Source organism: Camelus dromedarius, chromosome 1 (genome assembly GCF_036321535.1).
Source record: "Camelus dromedarius isolate mCamDro1 chromosome 1, mCamDro1.pat, whole genome shotgun sequence".
Classification (NCBI taxonomy): domain Eukaryota; kingdom Metazoa; phylum Chordata; class Mammalia; order Artiodactyla; family Camelidae; genus Camelus; species Camelus dromedarius.
The window spans coordinates 36,653,595-36,678,609 of NC_087436.1; the positions used below are offsets into that span (position 1 = coordinate 36,653,595).

At 33.6% G+C, this 25,015-nt stretch overlaps 1 protein-coding gene across 8 annotated transcripts in view; it reads right to left on the reverse strand.

The window, feature by feature from the left end:
• The window catches only part of BLTP1 (bridge-like lipid transfer protein family member 1), a 175,609-nt gene that overhangs the window by 51,372 nt on the left and 99,222 nt on the right, over positions 1 to 25,015 (reverse strand). For 7 of the 8 annotated variants that reach the window (XM_031466529.2, XM_031466536.2, XM_031466570.2 and 4 more), the window contains 11 exons: positions 24,744 to 24,902; positions 22,957 to 23,132; positions 20,076 to 20,251; positions 19,056 to 19,762; positions 18,375 to 18,620; positions 17,778 to 17,871; positions 15,853 to 15,903; positions 12,177 to 12,383; positions 10,474 to 10,712; positions 5,865 to 6,109; positions 3,629 to 3,734 (listed from right to left, as the gene is read on the reverse strand). In XM_031466529.2, the coding sequence (XP_031322389.1) occupies positions 3,629 to 3,734; positions 5,865 to 6,109; positions 10,474 to 10,712; positions 12,177 to 12,383; positions 15,853 to 15,903; positions 17,778 to 17,871; positions 18,375 to 18,620; positions 19,056 to 19,762; positions 20,076 to 20,251; positions 22,957 to 23,132; positions 24,744 to 24,902 (2,406 nt within the window). The remainder of the gene's footprint in view (positions 1 to 3,628; positions 3,735 to 5,864; positions 6,110 to 10,473; positions 10,713 to 12,176; positions 12,384 to 15,852; positions 15,904 to 17,777; positions 17,872 to 18,374; positions 18,621 to 19,055; positions 19,763 to 20,075; positions 20,252 to 22,956; positions 23,133 to 24,743; positions 24,903 to 25,015) is intronic. The other variant, XM_031466542.2, reaches the window with a different exon arrangement.

Consider the following 25,015-nt stretch of genomic DNA (forward strand, 5'->3'; position numbering starts at 1 on the left):
GGTTACTGGAGAAATAACAGACAAAAATGATTAACGGAACAGAAGGGAGAGCTCAGAAATAGACCCACATAAATGCAATCAACTGATCTTTGACAAAGGAGCACAAGGCACCACAATGGAGCAAAGATACAGTCTTTTTCACATATGGCACTGGATAAATAGACATCCACAAGCAAAAAAGTGAATCTAGATATAGACCTTAAATCTGTCACAAAAATTAACTCACATTGATCACAAGTCTAAATGTAAAAGAGAAAAGTATAAAAATCATATAACATAGGAGAGAACCTAAATGACCTTCAGTACAACAATGACTTTTTAGATACGTCAATCCATGAAAGAAAGAATTGATAAGCTAGACTTTATTAAAATTAAAAATTCTGCTGTAAGAGAAGAAGACAAGCCATGACTGGGAGATATTTCTAAAAGATATGTACGATAAAGGAATATTATCCAAAATATGCCAAGAGCTCTTAAATCCTACAATAAGAAAACAATCTGATTTAAAAATTGGCTGAAGATTTAACAACAACCTAACCAAAGAAGATATCCAGATGGCAATTAAGCACATAAAAAGGTTTTTCACATCATGTCATCAAGGGAATGCAAATTCAAACAACAATAAGATACCACTACACATCCATCAGAATGGCCAAAATTGATAACAGTGACAACACCAAACAGTAGAAAGACAAAGAGGAACAAGAACTCTCATTCATTTCTGGTGGGAATGCAGAATAGTACAGTCACTTTGGATGATGGTTTGGCAGTTTCCTACAAAACTAAACATACTTTCCCATATGACCCAGCAATCATGCTCCTTGGTAGTTACCAAAAACAGCTGAGAACTTATGTCCACAGAGAAACCTTCATAAGTATGTTTATAGCAGCTTAATTCATAATGGCCAAAACCTGGATGCAATCAAGGGAGGGTTGAATAGGCAGAGCACAGAGGATTTTTAGGGCAGAAACTACTCTGTAGGATACTATACAGGGGCATACATGTCATTGTACATTTGTCCAAACCTAAAGAACGTACAAGGCAAACATTAAACTATGGGCTTTTTAGTGATAATGTTTTGTCAATGTAATTCATCGGTTGTAACAACTGTACCATTCTGGTAGGAATGTTGATAATGGGGGAGGCTATGCGTGACTGAAGGCAGAGGGTATTTAGGAAATCTCTACACCTTCCCCTCAATTTTGCCACAAACCTAAAACTGCTTTAAAAATAGCCTAATTTTTAAAAAGCCTATTTGTTTTGTTCAGCTGTCACTACCTTGAGTATCTTTTATATAGTTTCAGAAAAAAAAATTTTAATTTAAAAGAAAAGCTCTGCCTCTTACAAAATGTATTACACAATAATTTTAGTAAATTACCATAGGCACTATTAGTCACATTAACACCACAGTTTTTTAACCTCATTATAAATTAAATATACACCTGGTCCAATTGTAAGAAGGTAACCTCATTATACATATATTTCCCATTATATATACATACTGAAAAACAGATCTCTTCTGCTTAGTAGGACAGTGCTTACCTACATCTTTCTGAAACCCAAGCAATCCATGGGCAATAAGATTATAAAAATTGATTTTTCAAAAAAGAATTTTCCTAACATACTTGATGATGGTTGTGAACATGAGTATTCGTATGCAACAGAAAATGTCCTAAAGCTAAAGGTAACATGAAGAAAAAGCATGAGGAAAAAGTACAAGAAATAAATAAGGAAAACAATCATGAAGATTATGGGAGAGAAGGAAAGCAACACAACGATTAGAATACTAAGAAATCTGGCTACAAGGGTTCAAAGTATCCCTTCTCAACAATCTGTTACATTCTCTGGTTTTGAAAGGATAATGGAACATCTGTGCTCCATGAGGCCCCTGGGCCAGCTGGATGATATGCGACTTACATTTCAGGTATTTTCCTAGGGTTCATTCTTTCTCTACAGTCAAGAGGAATGGTTCGGGGAACAGACCTAGTCACTCAGTGACTTTGGCATCATAATCTGATCTCTCTATTCTTCACAGTGATTAGCAAATCTTCAAGGTTAGAATATTAACATCCAGTTTTCTTTTGCAGTTCAATATTCATTGATCTAGGGATATACTTTACTTGTAACTCCTAACTGACTGCAATTCAAAGGTTAAGAAAAGCTTTTCTCTTTCATCAAAACCACTTCAGGGGCAGCTTACAGTATGAGTCTAATACTAGGAGCTCTATAATTCTAGATTTTACCATAAGAGATACAAGATTAGTTATGGAAGAGTCTATTCACTTTTAAATTATACACATTCATCAATAGCAGACTTAAAAATATTCTTTAAAACTCATAAAAATTTACCAACTTGAAATACTCTTAACTTTGATATTATAGACAATGTTCAAATGTGATTTTTAACCAGGTAAATGGGTCACATCAAAACCTATGCATGTTCCCCAAGTAGAAACACTTTCAGTGGCAGAAAGGGTTATATATTCATCTCATCTGTAATGATTTGTATTCAACCATTTTCAGAAACATTCCAAGATCACTGATTTATCTGAATTTTACACTTAACTTGTACAATTCTATAGCTCTGTTAGGCCTCTTCAGTGTGATCATTAAGGAGCTCCTTGACCTCAGATACAACCAGAACCAACCCATGAGAACCAGGAAAACCTCTGGCTCACTCAGCTGCTACATAATTTAAGTTCTGTTCTCCTTCAGGACCTTATCAAATACTGGTTCATAAGCTCTGCCTCAATCTTCTCTACTTATCCTTTCTTGTCAAATGAGACTTCACTTATGAGTTTCTGAATATCACTTCCTCTGTGAAGCATTTTCCATTCCTTAGACTAGGTCAGTTTCTCCTTTGACACAGACACAGCACCCTCTTCTTGTCATTCAGAGAACTCATCACAATTATAACTGAATACCTGAATACTTAATAAATTTGTTAAATGAATGAATTTATCTATCAACATTGAGGAATCTCCTCTTGATACCAATTTATAGATGAGGCTTAACTATGATTTTAACATGACTACATTCATACTGGAAATATTTAGCCTCAAGAATTGTTATATACTGCCAACTTGTTTTACACTCTCTTACTACTTTATCTTGTAAATTAAAAATCAATTAAATATTCTTAAAAACATACATTTCCTGTTACAACACAAAATAGTGATTAAGAAACTCGACTGTAATGTCTTGAGGAATAGCAAAAACATAGTAAGAATTGCTACAGACAATTTACCATGTAGCCAGTATACAGTTACCATCTGGAGGTTAAAATCGAAAGCTAATATTGATCTAAATTTTGTCCCCAAATGAGTAAGGTTAATTTAATATGGTTAGTAGATACATACTAAGCTTTTTCTTTAAGAAGGGAAACATAAGGGAGCTTTGCTTAGTTTATAAACTGTAAATGTACATATTACACATAACGAAAGTAATAAGCAAAAGAATCTGTGGGTGAGAAAGCCAGAAAAAGAATGCGGATTTTTTTAAGGGAGTTACTCAACAATTTTATCTAAATGATAGGATTGATACTCATACTACTGATACATGGAACATCATATAGCCAATGATAATAAAAACCTGCTATATGTTCTATAAGAAACCAGATCATCTTACCAGAAACTTTTTGTATTACTTCATTAACTTCCTTCATGAACACTTTCTGTACAAATACCAAGTGGTTTAGAAGATCAGTTGTAAGATTATGTTCAAAGGAACCAACCTGCCAAACAAAATCAGAATATTAGATTAACACTATGGACTATATTAGTTTTAAATACATCTCAAATAAGTCATTCCAAACTGAGGAAAAGCAATTAATTATCTACATACCACCTGAAACTAATATACTGAAGACGGGTTAAAAATATTCAGATTCTCCAATACTCTACTGGCCTGACGTTGTTATGAGCCATTCCCCCTAGCTTTGTAAATAACAGTAGCCAAAAAAGTATGAGAAATCTTTTGAAAATGAATGAAAATTACACTTTAACTGTGTAAATGCTAATTTTTAAAACTGATATTTTATGTAGAGTAATATTTATTTTTAATGACCCCTGTTGTAGTGTTAGAACCATAGACAAGTGTAAGTGGAAGTAAATATACTTATTCAAACATTTATTGGCCACCTACTCTGTGTACTGCGTTAGGTTACAGCTGTAAATAAAAACAACAAAATTATGGCTCTCATGAAGCTTACATTTGAATGAATTAGCAAATCAGATATACTCAATCAGTTTTACTATAATACATGCCCTATGATTAGTATAAAGATTAAAATTTCTGGCAAGAATTAGTTAATAAATAGGTTAAAGAGAAAATAGGCCCTAATTGAAGTTGAATTTTATAAAGCAAACATGGATTGAAAAATCCTTATGAATAAGGCAAAAGGTCCAACATTTGTCTATTTGAAAGCATTCATATTTTGATCAAAAATTAAAAGCAAAACAGAGTTAGCAATCTCTTCTTAAGTGAGAAGTCACATAAAGTCTAAGTTGCACTGGGCACTTTTATTTTGTATAGAGTAGTACCAAATGGGCAAAGGTGATTTCACAAGCATCTATTTCAGGCCATAATAAAACAGGCACCTCTCAGAGAGATGCAACTTTAGATTCCTTCAAATGTTTGTAATTAACTGCATTCTGAGTAAACCTGGGATTATGTTCTTTCCCAATTACAAACTTTATACCTATATAATAGCTAATATTAGTAAGGAGTTATGCAATACATTGCATTAGGTTTGTTTTCTTTTCTGTCAAATTAAGTGTTAATAATAGCATTGCTAAACTAGAATTTGGGACACTATTTTTCAGAGTAGAAAGCACAAATGAAATACACTTTATAACCTATCTTTTAGTAAATAAGTATTTGACTTCTAGAATCTTGTATACTGTTTTTTGGGGACGCTTGTTTTTCACATTCTGAAATCCCAACTCCTAGAGAGGCACTAGGGTAAGCAGGGTCTAAAGAAGATAAATCAGCCTTAAATATGCCTTACAGAGCTGTAACATTCTAGCAAAGAAGCCAAAGAGCATTCTTGTAGATGCTTCATAGTCTAGAGACTAAAATTTATAAAACAAATAGTTGGCTAATTGAATTTTGATAAGGTTGCAATTGTTTCTACAAACTGATGAAGTAAGCTGGCAGCACAGTGTGGGACCCCTCCATCTCGCATTGGATAGTCCGGAGACTGACGGACAATGATTTAATCTCTCTAACCTCAATTTTCTCCTGTATCAAATTAGGATGATAACAAATGTCGTGCTTACCACAAATCAAATGAAAACATTTTTCCAAATGTTTTTTAAACTTGTGACAGCTGCACAGATATAAAGTGAAAAAATTATGATGGAATCAGATATGCTGGCTTTCCACTTCCCTTAGTAAAGAAATTAGTCTGTGATTCTAACTGTAATTATTTTATCATTACTCTAAAGTTTGTTTAAGGTTGTTTCTACCCCTTTAGAATGAGAATTTAACTACCTCAAAGAATTGATTTAAGGACTGTACAAGCCAACACATATAAAGGCCTTGACAAATGTTAGATGCCATTAGTTTTATAATCAAATGAATCACGAAAATATTGCACAGATAGATGTAAAACCCAATGTAAGAAATATAAATTCAAAGAAAACTAAAACAAAAAAAAATGTTTAAATAAAACTATTAAGGAGAGAGACATACATATGTATATGTACACACACACACACACACCAGATTAAGTATAAAATTCTGTAAGAATAAATGATTTGATGACTTGTCTTAAAAATTTGGATTACTACACATTTTGGTACACCTAAAGCATCAAGACTCCTAAATTACAAAGAGTAAGAAAACTAAAAACTGAACTTACTTCGGCCACACAACGCAGATAATTTCCCTGTAAATAGTACCCTTGTTTAGAAGGCAGTTCATCTATACTCCACACCTGATCTGAATAACTGTCATGCTCCTCCATTATATATTTCCCTGACATAGTAACAGGAGGAAGGTTAAGACTAGCAGAAGGTGGAATGGTTGACATATCTGTGGCAGAAACTTTTGAAGTAAAACGCAGTCTGTGATTTGGCAGCTCAAATGTAAACCTGGTCTGTGCACCTGTAAGAAATAAGAAAAGTAACTGTTTATTTTTTCAATACCTTACTCTGTTCCATAGATGGAGTCTAAGAAAAATGTATGCTTTTCCCAAAAACTATGTTGAAATATTTAAGAAGGATATTTTAAATTTGCTTATAAAATATTACCTATCTTTAAATATATGTATGGTTACTATAAAGAATCATGCAGTATTATTAAGCCAGCAGGTATCATTATGAACAGCATTGTGTTAGGTGCTAGAGAAACACTTACAAATGTTCTCTTTACTTCACAGAAGGTAGAACAGAAAGAAATTGAGCTTATTACCAAAAAAAAAGTTAAAACAAGAGTGCAAAAAAAAAAAACCCAAAACCCTAATTCACAGAGTGTTTTATTCACAGAAAACAGTTAGCAGTTAATAATTTGCCTCCTGATCCTGATTCAGTATGGAAGGAAAGTGAAATTGTCAAGTCAAATCACACTCACTGAAAATATTCATCAAGTATAAAATTATACAAACACACGTATCTTTCACCTTAGCAATAATTAATAATGGCGCTATATTCCAAATAAGGATATGGTATGAGTCTTAGTTTACTATTGGTTCTAAACACTTAAATCAACAGTTTGGCATGTAGTTGTTCAAACAATTATAAATACACAACCTGTACTATTATTCAGGCAATATTCCTCCAACTATTCATGAGAGCATTAAAGAGTAGCAGAAACCTTATTAAAATCAAGATCTCTTATTGCCCGTTACATATACTGTCTAAGATATAGGCTCATGTTCCTTTCCAACCAACAAAATCTACTGATGTTGTTTGCACATACCAATTCTCTCCACTCAAACGTCATTAAATAGCCTATTTTGCCTATATTTGTAATTTATTATATATTCCTGGTATTCTCAATTGTGCCAGAAATAATTCTTTTTTTCAAAATACTAAAGATCATCTCTATATGTCACATTCACTGTACTCACTCAGTATACAATATTTATACTTGGAATGAGTTTATCTATAAACAGAAAAAAGCTCTCTCAGCAACTCGTGCAACTGTGAAAGGCCAGACAGGTCATGACTGCTCTGATCTCCTCTCACTCATTACTCCAGTCCAGCAGACTCACTGACTGTGGCTTGCAGGCTGCAAGGGGTGAGGACTGTCTACCACAGTAGCTACCACCACTGTTTCTACCACCAGCATTACCAAATTAAAAACACAAGGCTGAAGTACTTCTAGGCCTCAGGTCATCCCTTATTACTAGTGCAGTCATTCATTTAGTATTTTTGTCCCTTTCCTTCATATCCAGAAGAATTATGTGTTCTTATCTGTCTGGATATTTGACAATGCTTTCTTTGCTCCTAAATATTTATATCTCCCTAGTTCTAAACTGCAGATTTGACTTCTGACCTGCTGCTTCTGTTGACTCTTGTATTTCATGGATGCCCTGAATAACTGACCACGATGAGTTCGACACTGTTAGCCCAGTATCTGAAAGCCCAACACTTCTGACACTGCCAAATAGGGAAATTTACTTAGAGTGCTTCTGCTTCTGGTAACAAAAAGATCTACATGTTCAGAAAATCCCTCTTAATAAAGAAAACCTAAGATGCTAGGGGGTAGGCAAAAATACATACATATATGTATGTATTTATATATGTATGTGTATGTATTCACATATACATATATATATGACTTAAAAAATGATTAATGTAATTTATCATGTTAACAGAATAAAGGAGAAAAATATTTTAATTTCAATGGATGCAGAAAAAAGTATCCAATAACAAGTATTCACCAATTATTCATAGAAACTCTTAGCACACTAAGAATAAAGGTATATACTTTAAAGTATAATAAAAGTATATTCTTTACCTGATAAAAATAACCCAGCAAAAACCTACAGCAAATACCATATTTACTCGTGAAATATTAATTCTCTTAAAAAATGGGAGTAAGACAAGCATGCCCAAAATACCCCTTTTATTGAACACTGTAGTAGAGGCACAGTAAGGAAAAGAAACAAAAAGGCATAAAGACTGGAAAGGCAGAAACAAAAATATTATTTGCATATAGTATGAATATCTACTTAGAAAACTCCAGAAATTCTTCTTAGCAATAATAGAGTAGCACAACATGGCTGCTGAATATAAGATTAACATAAAAGGATCAAGCACACTTGTACACACCACCACTAGTTTAAGATGCCATTTTACAAAATATACTATTTGTAATAACAACAACAAGATACCTAGGTATCTAAAGAGATACATCTTGCAACAGATACACAAAAACCGTAAGTTGAAAAATTTTAAAACTTGTAGACAAACATAGGTCTTCTTCAAGACCTAAAGAAACAGAGAAGTAGACATTCAGGAAAAAGAGGGTTAAATACAATATCAATTCTCAATATCAATCAATATTTTCAACTCTTCCCCAAGTAAGTCTGCATATTCAATTAAATGTCTATAAAAATCAAAACAGGCTTTTTTCAGGGAACTTGGCATACTGATTCTAAAAGGTATTTGAGGGAGCAAAAAAGCCAAAAATAACCAGGACAAGTTCTAAAAAAAAGGAAAAGTCAGGTATTGATATGACACTGGTACAAACAGGCATAATAGAGATCTCTGAAATAGACTCCCACATACATAAACACTTAATGGATTACAAAGTCGGATTATCTATCACTGGAAAAAGAACAGACGAGTCAAAAAATGATGCCAAGATAACTGGTTATGCATACAATTCCAAACCACATTAAAGAAAAAAATAGTCAATTCCATACAGATTAGGAACTTAATATGAAAAGCAAAACTTCAAAATATTTATCATTAAACATAAGAGAATATATTCATGATCCTGGGAGCAGAAGGATTTCTTCAAGACATAAAAACACACAGTAAAACAAGAAAATATTGGTAAATTCAATTACATTAAAATTAAGAGTTACCTGTAGATTAAAAAAAAATGTGAAATAAACTTCCAACTGGGTGACAATGTATGTTGAATATATTAACACCAAAGGTTTAATATACAAAATGTACAAAGAATTCCTGTAAACCAAGAAAAATTCAAATGACTTGATACAATGGGCAAAAAACAAGTAAGAACCATCAACAGGTGTTTCATATAAGAAAACATATAAGGACCTCTTTATCACATTTAAAAATTCAGCTCCATTAATAATTACAGAAACATGAATTAAAACTACAATGAGACACCATTCCACATTTACCAGAGAAGCAAGAATTTAAAAGTCAGATAATAACAAGTGTTGGTAAGGACATGGAACAGTGGAAACTCTCATCTAATACTGGTGGGAGAGTAAATACTGGTGGACGCAAGCACTATGGAAAACAATTTTACATTTCCTGGTAAAACTGCAGGTGCATTTACCCTACAATCTAAACTGTATCACTCCTAAGTAAATACCCTTGAGAAACTCTTGCACATGTGCACCAGAACAAATTTAATAGCAAAAAAGTAAAATGAGCCAAAGCTCCATCAACAGCAGAATGGATAAATAAACTGTGATATAATCATTTAAATGGACTAATTTCAGGGAAAAATGAATGAACCAAAGACACATGAATGAATACAGATGAATCTCAAACAAAATGTACAACAAAAAAAATTCCAAGTTAAAAAATACATTAGTGGAACTCCATATGAATGTTTAAAAGAGGCAACAGCAAACAAAGTCATTTATGAGTATGTGCATATGTGGTAAAACTATAAAGAAAAGCAAAGGAATGGGTAACACAAAATACCTGACAGTGGTTATTCACCAGGCAATCATGGGAAATTTTATCTGATAATGAAAATATTCCTTGAAAGAGTCTTCAAACAACTGATAATGTTTTAATTCTTAGGTTGTGTAATAGGTTGGTGAATTTACAGTTCTTTAAACTGTGTGTATATAATTGACACACTTTTGTATATGATACATTTCAGAATAAAAATGCAAAGTGCTTTTGGAGAGGATATATAAGGATCACAAAATCTGATAAAAGTAGCTATTTTGAAAAAGTCAAACATCTCTGATCTGAGCAAAATGCACTCAATGTGAAAATAAACCAAGTTATTTAGTCTATAAGAATCTAACAGATGTAGAAATTTATTCAACTTAAGTTTAAGTTGGAAATGGTCTCAACAGTGGATAACTCCAAAGAGTTCAAAAGAAAGCAGGGTCCATGCTGGTCATTCAAGGAAATGGACTGATACTTTTAAGAACATCATTAATGAAGTTTAAAAGTGTTTTGATTAAAATTATCTAAATTTTCATATAAAATCAATAAAACCAAATTTACCTTTCACCAAAATATTACTAATTTCTGAAACCAGTCAGAAATTTTAAGAATGAATTCCAAATTCAACGCTACCTGTCATTCCATGACTTCGCATTCTTCCCATCTTGTATTCTGCTTTCAGAGATGGTAAAAGTGCTGCTCCGATGGCTATCCCATCTAACATGGCACTGAATTTAAGGACAATAGGCTTCTTTTCTAAACCTTCTGGTAGCTGAGGAAATTCATTTGTTTCAACAGGAGTTTGATTAACACTTGTTGGGGTTTTTTCAGAAGGTAGTGGGGTTGCAATATCTTCTTTTACAGGTTGTGGGCTATAAAGCAAAAAAAATTTTTTTAAAAAGACAATTAGAGCAGCTACTAATAAAATTTAAATTGTATAAAAAACAAAAACTGTGTAAAACTAGAATTCTCAATAAAAAATAGCAAAAATAAACTGAACAGATGTTTTCTTTCCAATAGCAGATCATACTGACTTCCTCAAAACAGCCACTGAAAAATGATGATGTAGAAAAAAGTAAACAAGAAGTCATCATAACAATATAAACTGGAATGTTATACTGCCAAGGCCACTCATATCACTAATGTGAAACTGAAGTTTAAACTCACATTTGTCTGACTCCAAATTCCATGACTTAACCAGTATGCACTCTACCGTGGATTGTAACATTATTACTACTATTGCCACTACTATTACTACCAGTACAAATAATACCACCACCAACACCAACAGTAATTATGCAAGTGCTTACTATGTGCCAGGTACTGTTCTTAGTGCATTTTATATCATTTATATTCATCCCGCAAAACCCTGTGAGTTGGTACTGTTATCTCCATTTTATAAATGAGGAAGCATAGCTAGAAAGTGGTGAAATTAGATTTGAACTCAGTCAGTCCGACTCCAGAGTGATTTTTTTTTAACCACTCCACTTTACTGCTAATATGTTCTAATAAGGAAAAATTCCCTAGAGTATTTTATAACTAAGGCTCATGTACACATCCTGGATTCCACATTCCATTGAAAGGAGAAGCATATTTAAATTATTACTACTTTGTCAAACAACCATGAATTAATATTTTATCAAAAGCAAAGCTCTAGATAGAACAATTGGAAAAACCACTGCTTTACGACACCATCAAAAAATGCACTAATGTTTTTCTACCTTATGGGATGGGAAAGAGGAAACATAACAAGACAAATTTTTACCTGTTACTTATATTCTTATTAGTTATTCATTTAGTTACAGCTTTGGAGACCAGGAATAAAACTCAGCAATGCAGACCCAGGGAATAAAGGTTACTGTGCAAATGTCCAATTTACTGCCTTTAAAGTATTTATATAGCATAATCAAATCCTGCCTTGAACCATGTACAATATTTCATACAGACAGCACAAAACCATGCATAGGGCATAAATGTCCACTGCAATTTTATAAACCTATGCAGTCACAAATTTCAATGAGTTTGAAGCACATAAGGATTGATATAGTCCTAGAATTTATCAGTTTGTTTTTTATTAGTACCTTTTATGAGGTCCACAAATCTCTTAAGCTTTACTGATGTGATATCAAAAACTGACTTCATTCATGAGAGAGTACTTTAATAATATCCAACACGATTCTCCTACAACCATGTTTAGCTACTTTCAACCTCCTCCACTATCCATAATGGTCACTATTTAGATTTAAACCCTCTGTCTTCCTCCAAACTATTGTTAACACAGCAAAGAATGACATAAAATACTACACAGAATCACAGAACTTAAGTAAATAACTTACGCTGTGGAAGGCTGTCTGATGAGATCGGAGATCTGCTTAGACAGTTGGTGAGAACTCCGGACCATCATGCTGTGTAGGGTGGCCGGGTGCTGGGGAATGTTGATGCTGATAGCTCCTACTTTGAACACGGCGGCATTGTTAGTCTTCAGCCCTCTCTGGGCACTGTACAGGGCTTGGGACTTGGCAATACTACATTTCACTACAGTTCTAGCAATGGAGAAGGAGGATCATTAAAATATGGCCAAGTAAAGAGAAATTTTGAAAAAATATTTTGAGAGCAAGACAAATGCTTTTAAATCATTCAATGAAGTAAATGACTTAAGATTTTTCATGCATTTAAAGCATACTGAAGAAAAAATATTTTCTAAAAATATTTAAATACATTTTATGCTGTTTGTACTAAATATTATTCTATTTCCTAGAGTTTACAGAAGAATGCATGTATGGGCTGACATGTAAGAGAATGAACACTGACATATTACACATACACAACACACAAAATTCCATTTTGTTTTTCTCCCCCATTCAGAACTCCTCTTTTCTTCAATTTATCTTAGGGATCTGTACAACCCCTAAAAAGTATAGACAGGGAAGATTGAAAGAAAAAAAAACTCACTAGACTTCTTAAAATCTAATCAGCCAAAGAAATTAATCTAACAATTATCTAACACATTAAAAGAAATTAATACGAAGGAAGAAATTTAACTTGCATTTTCCATTTTTTTTAATTTTCAGAGAGTGGCAAAGAAATGACAGAAGTCTAATTCGTAATGAGTAGCTACTACTTAATTAAAAATTTGTAGGCTTTACTGGTACAGATATAAAGCAGAAATATTGTCTTTCTTGATTTCATGTTCTTTCTTTCCAGTGCTTAGAACAGTATGTTGAACATCACAGACACTCAATGAATTTTGTTAAATGAATGAGCAGAAATAAGTACAGCAGAAGAACAACTCAACACTACAACCTTGGAATTCCACAGATAGCATGTGATAAAGCATATAGGTAAAAGCCATGATGAAGCAGTCTTGACATACAGTGGAAAAGGTTCATGTCAATGAACTGTACTATTAAAGGCCAGACAGTAGAAGGATAGCTTTTAACATAAATGTTATCTTTCAAATGGGCAAAGGATGCTTGACAAGAGATTTAGCAACACACACAAAATGCAAATTTCATATTAACTATATGTCAGCTCACATTTATCTCTACTTAGGCTACAGAGGATTCACAAATAATTTATTTACAGTCTCAAGTATCTAAGGAATCAGTTCATTACATTTAACTTCCATTAGAATAAACCTCGAGAAGTGTAAGTGGTTCTATCAGAAGTCCTGATTATTTACAGACAGGGAAATCCAGGTATTATACAAAATTCAAAAATGATAAATTACTAGAGAACTATATTTGCTTTCTTATGCAAAGAAAACTATTTCTCAGAAACAAACACTAACTAGAAAAAGAAAAAAGTAATCTATAGAACTGTTCTAGCAAGCATGAAGGTAGATTCTGGGATTCTGATTAGTTACTGAATTTTGAATCTTAACTATTTTAGTAAATAAAGCTACTGTTTATCATCAGTGAGATTCCATCTTAAATTCAATCTCAATATGAGCCAGAACACTTAGATGGTGCTGAAATGCAAAGGGCTTTTTACAAAACTATGAACAATATCCACAAACTGAATGAAACTAAACATACATTTTCCAAGAAGTACTGTTATCATGACAGTCAAGAAACTGTACACTTATCTCTCTATTTTACCTTTATAATCTATAGAAGTCTGCTTAAATATTAATTTTGATTATATAAGTACACAGACAACCCTCGATTTTCAATATACACCAAATGTCAGAATAGAAAGCTATGGGGCTGTCACTGCCCTCCTAGTGTAGGTCCTACTGTGGTATCAACAGTGGAAATTTGTACGTTATGGACTTGGGGGTTCTGTGTTGCTCAGCTCCAGAGGGCAATATTCACACTGTAGGTTATGTAAATGACGCCCATGACTACAACATGAATAATGTTCCTCGGAGCTAGTCCTACACTGATCAAACTGAGCCAGACACTGTAGAGGATGTCTGATTAACTCTTGTCAACCTGTACATGTTAAAGATGTAAGGAGACCCAGAATGAGGACATCAACAATTTACAAGCTGCCAATATGAGTTATCTATTCACAATTTTATTTTAATTCTTGAAATAGTTGTCACTTAATCTAGATCATAAAACATGTAGTATATATAAGACTTTCATACAAGAAAGAATGGGTCAAATCTCTCTAAAGAGAAGAACATAAGAACTTATAGCATGCCAGGCATGCCTCATATATGTAAAAAGTTCATGGCAAGTGACCAAGAATTGTGTTTCAAGAATTCATTGACAGTGGTGGTCTATTTGACAAGGTTCTGCTAGGTCCACTGTGAACCTAAGTTACAATGGCTGCAGTGCCTAACAGGTCAAGGACTTTCCCTATCTTTTTCTTCCTATGTCCAGGCAATAGGGCCTTAAAGGTAGGCCAGCTTTGTATGCATCAGGTTAAGTGAAGGATTTGAGAATTTACTTTGAGGCTTTATTATTTCTACTCTGTCTCCACCCCTACTCCACCTACTTTAGCAGACAGGGCCAAATTTCAGAGGCAGGGAGAGGAAGTAAACTAGTTTATGCCCCCTGGCCAATGCTGCCTGCCTCAATTCAGTTTTGCCTGAAAATCTCTGCAGAGGCAGGGACAGAGAGTGTTGTGATCACGTGTTATTTAGTTAACTATTAAAAATCATTCAAACTTTCTTTCTCAACTTATATGTCACCTCTGTCAGCAGGAAGCCCTAAAAAAGGAGGGAGTAGGCCTCTAAGTGATATCACGACAGGGACCACTTCTCATTTGCTTACTGTTGTATCTCTGAAACCTAACACAGTGTGCAGGCCATACTATCTATGTAGCCTAATAACCTAATTTGTTGAGTGGATGAAGATCTGATCTTCAGCCATTAAAAAGCATCCCCTCTAAAGTCATATAGTATTAATTTTTATACATATATGTATCCAGAGAACTCAGTGATAAAAAGAAGAGAAACAATAAATCTTCTCTAGCTACTATGACTACTGAAGGGGAATTAAGTACTTTTTCTATACCTGTTAAGATAATACTAAAATGGAAGAGTGATTTCCAAAAAACAATCAATTTTCTAATTTAATACTAGTGAATTTATTCTTTTTTCGTACTTCTAGTTGGCTGATTAAGTGATATAGATCACAGATAATCCCAACAAAGGGGTGTTGATTGATGGTCTGTTATCAATACACAATGAAACAAATCTCACCAGGTATTGATAATCTTACCAGCCTGGAATAAATATACAGATTCATCTATTTATTCAGCATATTCAAATTTTATAGAAAATGTCCAGAGAAATAATCAGTGTTCAACACACACTACAGTGTTACAGTCTTTCAATGGCATAACAAACTGTGAATTACCAAAAAGATTGTCCTTACCTGTGTGTTTTCCTTGAATATCAATAAGCTTTAATCTATAAAAGGATCTATATTAAAGCTATAGCATAATAACTAACTACATACATTCACAGCCATGCAGCTAATCTAAATATTTTATCTTCAAAACTATTCAATACTATGTTAATCACAAAGCCCATGAAAAAGAGTAATAATGACATACAGAAACTCTTGTTTGGCTGTGCTTGTAGGAGATGTAGGAAAATCCTCCAGTCTACAGATGAAGATTCAAGAGAAAGCAGGAAAACAAAAAGGAAGCAAAGAAACAATCATGCATAAATTAGTTACAATATGACCAATCATCTGGAAAGCTTTTATTTCCCATAGTTAAAATTTTCCCTCAAAGAATCTTTTCAACTATATTTTTGTAAGTTCCGTTTCCTTCTAATTGAAACTGCAAATGAAAAGCCAAAGAATAAATCCAGAAAGTCTTAACATTACTAGAGTTTGGCAGTGAGTAATTAATAACTTTTATTTTTTTAATGAAAAAAAACTAATACTTTTTTAAAAATCTGTTTTATAAATATTATGTTTTACAAATTTATAGACTATTTGAAGCCCTTTTTTTAAGAGCTAATCGATAATGGAGATAAAGAGATTCAAGAGGATAGAGTAAAAAACACATGAGACACCTAAAGAAATCTGTTCTTTTGAATAGGTAACCATAATACTTTAAATTTAGGTCAACAAAAGAATCATGAAATCCATGGTCTGTGATGACTGTCTGCAGAAGCATTATGGCAAGGTGAAAAAAGCACAGGTTCAGGCATCTCTTCTTACTGACTGTGATTTTAACCATTTTGGGAAAACACCTGATCATTCTGAATCTCAATTTATTGCTTTGTAAAGTGGAGATAAAACAACTCCAGTTAACAGGATTGTGTTGAGGATTTAAAAAAATAATGTATGTGAGGCTCCTGGTCCACAGTAGATATTTCTTTAGATTATAATTACTGCATAATAATACCTCTCCTCCCACAGTGAATGATCAGAAAAGATCTTGACTCTCACAACTCCTGGAATTTTCTGGTCTTTAGAAAGACAGCTTAGGAAATGCAATCTGGACCAGCTAGGCAGCTATAATGAAATGTACTCTTTGGCTCTTATAGGTCCCAACCACTCCAGCAAGACTTAAACACCCATTTCAGGAACTGTTCCCCAAGACAATCACCACATTATCCATGTTTGAAATACAATGAATAGACCTGAAACAAGTCAATATACAACTAATATTTAATTTTTCTGATGTTGAATTTAGTCAATATTTAACATGATCAAGGCTTTTATAGGATGGCAGTAGGACATTAACCAGTTATAATATTAAGAATGAGAAAATTCTTAAAATCTGACCTAAATTATCAAAATACATTTTGTAGTTAAAGCACGAAACTGCTCCACTGAAAGGATGTGAGGAATGAAAGTATATACTCCCAAGTGTATGAACAAAGTCAGTGGCTAAATATATTGACAACAGATTGCTGATCTAAATATCACATATAAAGGTAATTATTATCAGAACAATTTTGGACAGATCCAAGAATAGAACTTATAAAGAAAAGGTGAGAGCAGAGTCAAAAGAAAAGCAGTATGGAATGGTACGCTCACTATAGAAAGCTTACCTATACTATTAGAAAAGTCTCTTAGGCTTTATTGTTAAATTCTCTAATTAAAAAAATGACAAGAGGAAGTTTTGAAACTCAGCATGAATATGGGTAATGATTAGTTAACATAAAATCAAGGGTCTCTAATCTCTGACTATAATTTTGTTTTACTTAACTATTTGAATTTTGTGAGCTTTTGCATCTTATATGTTTAACTGAAGTTTGCACTGTAATCATTTTTCTTGTTATGCAATCTTAAATTGTACTGGGAGTCAGTTTTTTAGCATGGTAGGGGAGGTAATAAACTAGTTTTAGAAAGGGAAGAAATGTTTTCTGAAAACATTTCATTTGGTGATATTCTCAATGACAATCAAAGTATGTAAGAATATTATGTATGTAAATCTCAGAACTAAATGGGATTTAGCCAGTGAATTTTAAGTTATAAAACTGTAACAAATAAGTTTAAGAAAATAATAAACATACTTACTGTATATTTGGTGTAATCCCTTCAAGCAGCACAATATTAACCCCACCAATATGAGCAGTGGCACATGTCTCAGTCATCTTTTGATGTAAAACATCTTAAATGTGAGAAGAAATAATTATGTGAATTCTGGAAATCGGATAACTGCACTTCATATTAAAATTACATTTTATTTATAATACATTTACTAACAAAACATAATTTAAAGTTATAAAATTTAAATGATTTTGTAACTACTTTTTAAAAATTTCCTTGAAGTTTTTTATTTCTGTGTATTCATATATACATATCTATTATATGTCAAAACTGGAATAATGCTAAATACATAGTTTAACATGCCACTCATGCATTTAAAGAGCCTAATGAAATTAAACAGCCTAATGATATTTTAAATCTCAGAAGTAATACTTAGTGTAGAATACTTAGAAAAATTTAAAAAACATTAAGAATAGGAAAAAGAAACTATACAAACTAGCACTCCTGATCCATACAAATGGGAAGTGCCATTTTCTGAAGAAAAATTGCCAAGCAGGAATTTTGGAGACATGGCATTGGCTTTCTTCCGAAAAGCAGCACTACAGTGTTAGAACATCATCCTACCTTTCATTTTTTCCTTAAGTGTGAAACTGCCATGGATCCTCTTCAGTTCTGATTCCATTGTTAGCCCGCCAATGTCTGCCTCCAGGTGCGTGCGGTTCACCATGCCAATCCCAAACACTATTAGAGTAACATGCTGAGGCTCAGAAGTTACCAAGCTACGTTTCCTCTGCGTCTTAGTCAAACTGTTACTGTCTTGTTCGTTTTCAAACACAACTTTACATGTTGGTTCTGTAGGGCTCCGAACTCCTTTGTAAGTAAATGGAAATATGTGGGTTTAGATACAAAAACTGCAAAAAGGAAGGACATTCCAAACATTGTCTAAACTTAAACCAGCCCTCTCAATCCTCTTCCCCACCAAAATGATTGTTTAAAATGTTTCAACATTTCCCCATGGTCATATTTGAAAATAAATAGCAGTCAGATATTTGAAAGCATCTGAAAGCATTTGAAAGGTCTGTTGGAATTCTTTAAGAGCATACTGTGTAAGGGTTAGGAAGGATGGGAAGAGGGTAGCAGAATATCTAATCACCGTTACTATCTTCTCTCCTGAGTGACTGCCAATTTCTCTGCATTTCAATTATCCAGTTACAACATTAAGAAAACAATGACAAATAACCTGCCTTTCTTAGTATTATTGCTATTCTAAACAGAAATTTTTTTAAATATAAAAATATCCATTACCTGCTGGTCCAAATGTTTCTGAAGATTTTTCCAATATTCCTGTTGGATCAGAGATAAGTGAATAGAAGTTAAGCAATTTATACATATTCTGCCAGCACTCAGCTGAAGGCTCACTTTGCTCTGACACTGTAATTGAATCAGAGTCATCCATATGGATAGTCATATGATCCACCACATCTTTTGAACCTTTCCTGGACACTTTTGAAGTTCTTCTTTCAGATCTTCCTAATGAATTTTTGTTCCGAGATTCCTTTTTGTTATTCTCATTGTTGGTCCGTTTGTTCTTTGCATTATTTACTCTATTGCCACCATTAAGACTTCCTCTAGAGCTACGGCTGAAGTCAGAGGAGCGAAAATCCCGATGTTTTCTGGTTTTGAAGGTAGGTGTTGGGGAAGCTGACCCAGCTGTATATCTGCTGAGTTTAATGTCAGTCTGAGTCGCTTTGATGTCATCTATCATTGTACTAAATTGATGAATAAGACGAACTAAAGCCATATCTACATGCTGGCTTATTGACTGGCAGGAAATAGTAAAGTTGCAGTGAAAGGTATTGTAGTAACGCTTGTTGAGATCATGAAAAGAAAGAGCACTGGTAGAGTTCTGAGGGGTGCACACAGACTTTTCCATCACAACAGCACTGATGCTAAAGGTTTCCAACATTAATGCTGGTTTAAACTCAAGTGGAGGAAGATTCACTTGGCCTTGCCTAAAAAATGTGAAGAAAAAAAAGGAAAGAAAGAAAATGACAAGATTTTATTTCCTTTTTTCCAGAACTACAATCTTTATTAACTGATGAGCAAAATAATCTCCAAAGTGAAATACAATGTAAGCCATTTAAATGATTCTCATATAACAGGTTATTAAGAAAATGTTGCCACTATTTCTGTTAAATGGAAATTGTCTTCTCATTAAACTATTAAAATTACTTCCTCATTGGCATTAGAAGAAAGCAAAGTTAAAAAACAGCTAATATATCTTTTGCACAAAATTTTCATAAAAACAACAATAATGCAAGATACCTTCTTGCTCTTTTGCCTTTTCTTTCTTTGGCTGTGTCGGAATCCACAATATCTGCTCTAAGGCAGTCCAAAGTACCTGAAAATGAAAGATGTTCTCCGAAGTACATTCGGTAGCAGAGTGGCATTGCATCCTGTGACTGGATCCCTGTATGACTCAGAAGAGGTTTGAAAACAACCTAAAAGACAGAATACTTTTATATTAGATCAATTTATAATCCATCATTTTTACTGTGGCTTTTTTCTTACACTCTACCTCAGGACATATTACTGTAATGTAAAGCAAAAAAAAAAGTCTTGTATAATAAATATAGCTCTAATATAACTTAAAACTTAATGGTATTTTTGAGAACCTATTATATGCTACTCATCTTCAAATTAATCATACAAAGATTCCTTGATCCTGCCTGAGTGAAAGTACAAGGTAAATAAAAATATGAATTAGTTTAAATCCTTCTACTTGCTTTTTAAAAAAAGCCATGAATATCTATCATGTTTCCATAAGAATATGGTATAAAAGATTCACAAGAGTTTATCAATTTCCTGTGTTAATATAAAAACACTTCATATAAGCATCTATTTTTAAATGGTATGACTTGGCTGTAACATAAATTAACATGTATTGTATTTTCTGACAAAGAACTTCCTTTACATTTGAAGAATTGTATAATGCTTATGGAAATACATCAATCTGGTTAACTGCATTTCATAGTCGCTGAGAGCTAACGCAGATAGAAGCAACTATTTGTGTTCAATAGTAGATCACTCTAATCATTCTGATGATTCATTCTCTGCTGCATGGTCCCTTTTCCTCCTTCGACATCCTAAATATAGATGCTGTCTATCCAATGCTTTCTTTGACCCCCTTCTAACCCTTTCACTATACATTCTCACTTAATGATCTTATCCTGAAGCTTAGAAAATGCTATCAAAATAGACAACAGACAAGTGCACTGAGACCCAAGTTCACATTTGCACTTGTCCCTTAGTCATCTCAACTGTGCTGGGGAAGATTGGCTACTTTCCTGAAGGTCTGAAAGCCTGGAATGAGAGAATTCAATTTTATTCAACATTGGAAACTTAGGGAGAATTTCTGTCTACCTTGTATATTTGCTTGGCATACTCCTTCTTGGGTTTACTCTATCTTAGATTTGCTCTTGTAGCCTAATGGAAAAACTCTTTCCTCCTCAAAGTTCAAACTGTCCTTCACTTTTCCGAATCTTTGTCATCTACTTATGCCCCCTAGTTAATCCTCCAAACCTACCAGGGACTTTGGTTCTTTTCTGTCTCATCCCAATTTATCATTCTGTATGACTTCTTTCACCATGTAGATAACTCAACGAATGCTTTAGTTCCAAAGTGACGTGACTTTCTTTTCCCCGAATAATCTTGGCTTAAACTCCATTTCAGCAACTTCCTAGACTGTATATTATGTCTTATCACCTCATTTTTCTTCCTACGTCTGCTTCTACTCCTATAGCTGAGCTGCTAAGGACAATGAGAGGAAATGATATAACTGCATTAACTGCTACCCGAACACTAACCTAAACAACGAGACCCTCAGCACTATTTGGGAATCCTTCTAGGGGTCTGTGGTGAGTGAGCTCTCTTTCAGATTCACTCCAACCTTCACATATGTCTAAATCACCTTACACAGTTTTTTTTTTTTAAATCTTATTATTTAATACTAATGTCTCTGATAGATTTTAGACTCTTATATGTAAAATAGTAGAGGTAGCTCTAAAAATGTGTACCAAATGCTACTAAATACAATGAATGCATATACAGGCCAAAACAAACATAACTATTTCTTTTCTCTCTCTTTAAAAAAAAAAAAAGTGAGAGTCCCTAAAAAGTACTTCAATGTATTGGTGAAGTAAATCTCAAGAAAATTTAAAAGTACCTGACACATTTCTTAACATAAATCACTTTCTACTGTGAGAGAAAATTGAAGCTACTAATTTGCATACTTACCTGTACATTTATGAACTGTCCTTATTGCCTTCCCCAAAATTCTCAGAAGGAAAAGTATTTTTTATGTCTAAAAGCATCTCCCTCCATAAATGACTCTAAATTCCAACACTTCTCGTCCCTCTCTGAGTCCTACTCTGTCAGTGTACCCTTCTTGCTTTATTTTTTCTTTTTGATCAGGACCTTCCTAATTCTTCCTAAGTACACAAATATGCTCAAGTTGCTTTCATCCTGAAAAAGTAGTACCTCTTAATACCCATGTCCCACTCTCTCATTTGCCTTGTGGTCAAGCTAAAAAGTACATTTTAAAAGGATTTTGTTCTCCACTTTCTACATTTAGTCAATTAAATAAGACCTCCACAGTATTTCTCTTTTACCTTATCAAAGCCATAACCATCTAAACTAAGAGCTTCATGACCACTTTGTGAGCTACTTCATTAACTCATCTTTTCATCTCTAGTTTCCGTACTTCAATCCATTGAAAGCACTGCTATCCATACAATATTTCTACATGTACAGTCCTAGGTACTTTTTTCCTCTGTTCCAAAATCTTCAGTGCCTCCCCACTGCTCACTCATTCTTAACATAGCACTAAAGACTATAAGAAATAATTAAACTTTCTAGTCATGTTACTTAGCCAGTTTGTAGTTCCAAATAACAAAAATGTTGCTATATGAGACAATTAACTACATACCACTCTTTGGTTTAGTGAGTATCTATAGATAGTTAATTTGCATTTATAATTAATACATGTACTTTCTAAAGGCTCCTCCTTTCTTCATGAAGGCTTTAGGCAGAGAGGCAAGGAAAAAGATTTTCACTAGAATTACAAGGTGCACATACTTGATGCTTCCAGTTGCTAACTACTGCCTAGTGAGGGGTTATTATAATTAGGGAAAACAGACCAGCTCACCTGTGCATCAGCAAGCTGTACAGCAGGAAACCCTTGGTTGGCTTCTTCTACACCTGCTACATCATCCTGACTCGTGCTATGCTGAGAATGTGTCCCATCCAAAGTATTCTGGTCACTAGACAAGACGGTGTTGAAATCTGATGCGGAGGGTATTGTAGGAAGATTGGGTGCAACACCTGACAGAGTAAATGTTCAAGAATAAAATCTAAATTATTGGGAAATGAAAACCACATACAAGGACACAGCAAAGTAAACTTATGAAGCCCGTACTATAATAGTATTACCAGACCATTTAAATTGAGAAGAAAAAACCCCAGCACTTTCAGGTTATTTTACAGACATGATTTATTAATAAAAACTAAAATTAAACTAAATTTTCAGGATATATCAGTCATTCTCATACACGAAATATGTATAAGAGTCAGTCAGACCAGAATATACAAATTTAGGGCTGGAAGATCTTTGAAAAACACTTGATACCCCATCAGCTTTGCACTGAAGAACAGCATTACAGACAGTAGCAGGGCTACAAAGAGTAGCTGCAGCAGGACAGAAGCCATAGGTGTCACAGAACCCCACATATAAATTTCTTCCCAACTGTGCCTTCCCGAGGCGGAATGAGAATGAAACGGCACTATTTCTTTCTTCTGTACTTCCTTTATCCTTTAACTCCCCAGGCAAAGGAGTCGTGATAGAGAGGAAAAGTTCCTTTCTGGTTCTCTTGAAAGTGAAACTCTGTGCAGTGGTGAGACTAGCTCCACAAAAGTGCTCTGAGCTGGTGGACGCACCATCCTTATATCTTCTTCAACCAAGAACTGATACTAAAAACCAGCAAGTCCTTGTGCTCTTAGAGTTAGAATTAGGATCACTTTCAAATGCAAAAGTGGCCCACAGACCAGCAAAAAAGATGACGGACTAAGTAGTCATATTTCAATCACTTTTCTTAATTTCATATTTTCTGTCTGAATAGAATTAACTAGTGACCCAAACACCTGTTACACAGATTAATTTCAGCTGCCCTCACTAACTAGAATCAAAGACTACTTCACATATTCTTTAAAAATATATATATACATATGTGTGTGTGGGTGTGTATATACATATATATACTTAACAAGAAAATAATACATCTAGTGAATTTGGAAAAATAGAAAAACAGAAAAAGGATAAAAAAGAAAGGGTGGCTCCACTTATGTTACTAGAAATAGCCACCAATACTTCTCTGTGAATTTCCTACCAGTCTTCCTGCTACTTATAAATATTTCTTTCAAATTAATAAAATTTTCTTCATTTATCTCCCCGTCCTTGAGGTCAAGAATCTTACTTTATTCCTTTTACTATTCCTTTAAATTCAATTAAATATTTAAGTGACTATAAAGAGTATAAGAACACTAGTTATTATGTCTCAGAGGAATCTGGATAAGCTGAAAATATTTCCTGTACTGTAGGTACATGATGTTGTAATTATACTTTACATTTTTTCATTTACCTCCTTTTTGTGTTTTGAAAATTAAACCAGCCACATTAAATGGAAGTTTTAAACTCTTTGAATTATATATCATCTGACATTTGACATATCTGCTTTTCCATAAGAACACTGAACAACTGCTTATGGCTCTCTCAATTGCAATATTATCAAAAGCATTTCATTAATGGGCCAATTTCAACTAAACACTACTTAAACGTTTGAGATTTTTTAATCATCTTCTGAAAAATAGGATTTTTCTGTAACTTTACATATAACTGTTACTCAGACAGTTAAGTGAAATGATCTGACAGCTCAATACCTGTTGGAAGACTATTGTGTCCTGATTTTGTAACAGGAGATTCTTGTATCACACTTCCTCTATTACCCACAGCATTTGACATCCAGTTATAGAAACTCACAGATGATGGCTCAGATAACAAGGGGTGTTCAGATAACATATCAGTGGCCATTGTATTTCCTGAAAATAAAGTTATATTTAGTATTACTTACGTACTACGGAGCAGGAAATGTGATTTATGTAATTATTTTTGAAAAGTCAGGTTAAATCATCTGCCTTTTGCACATGTTTTT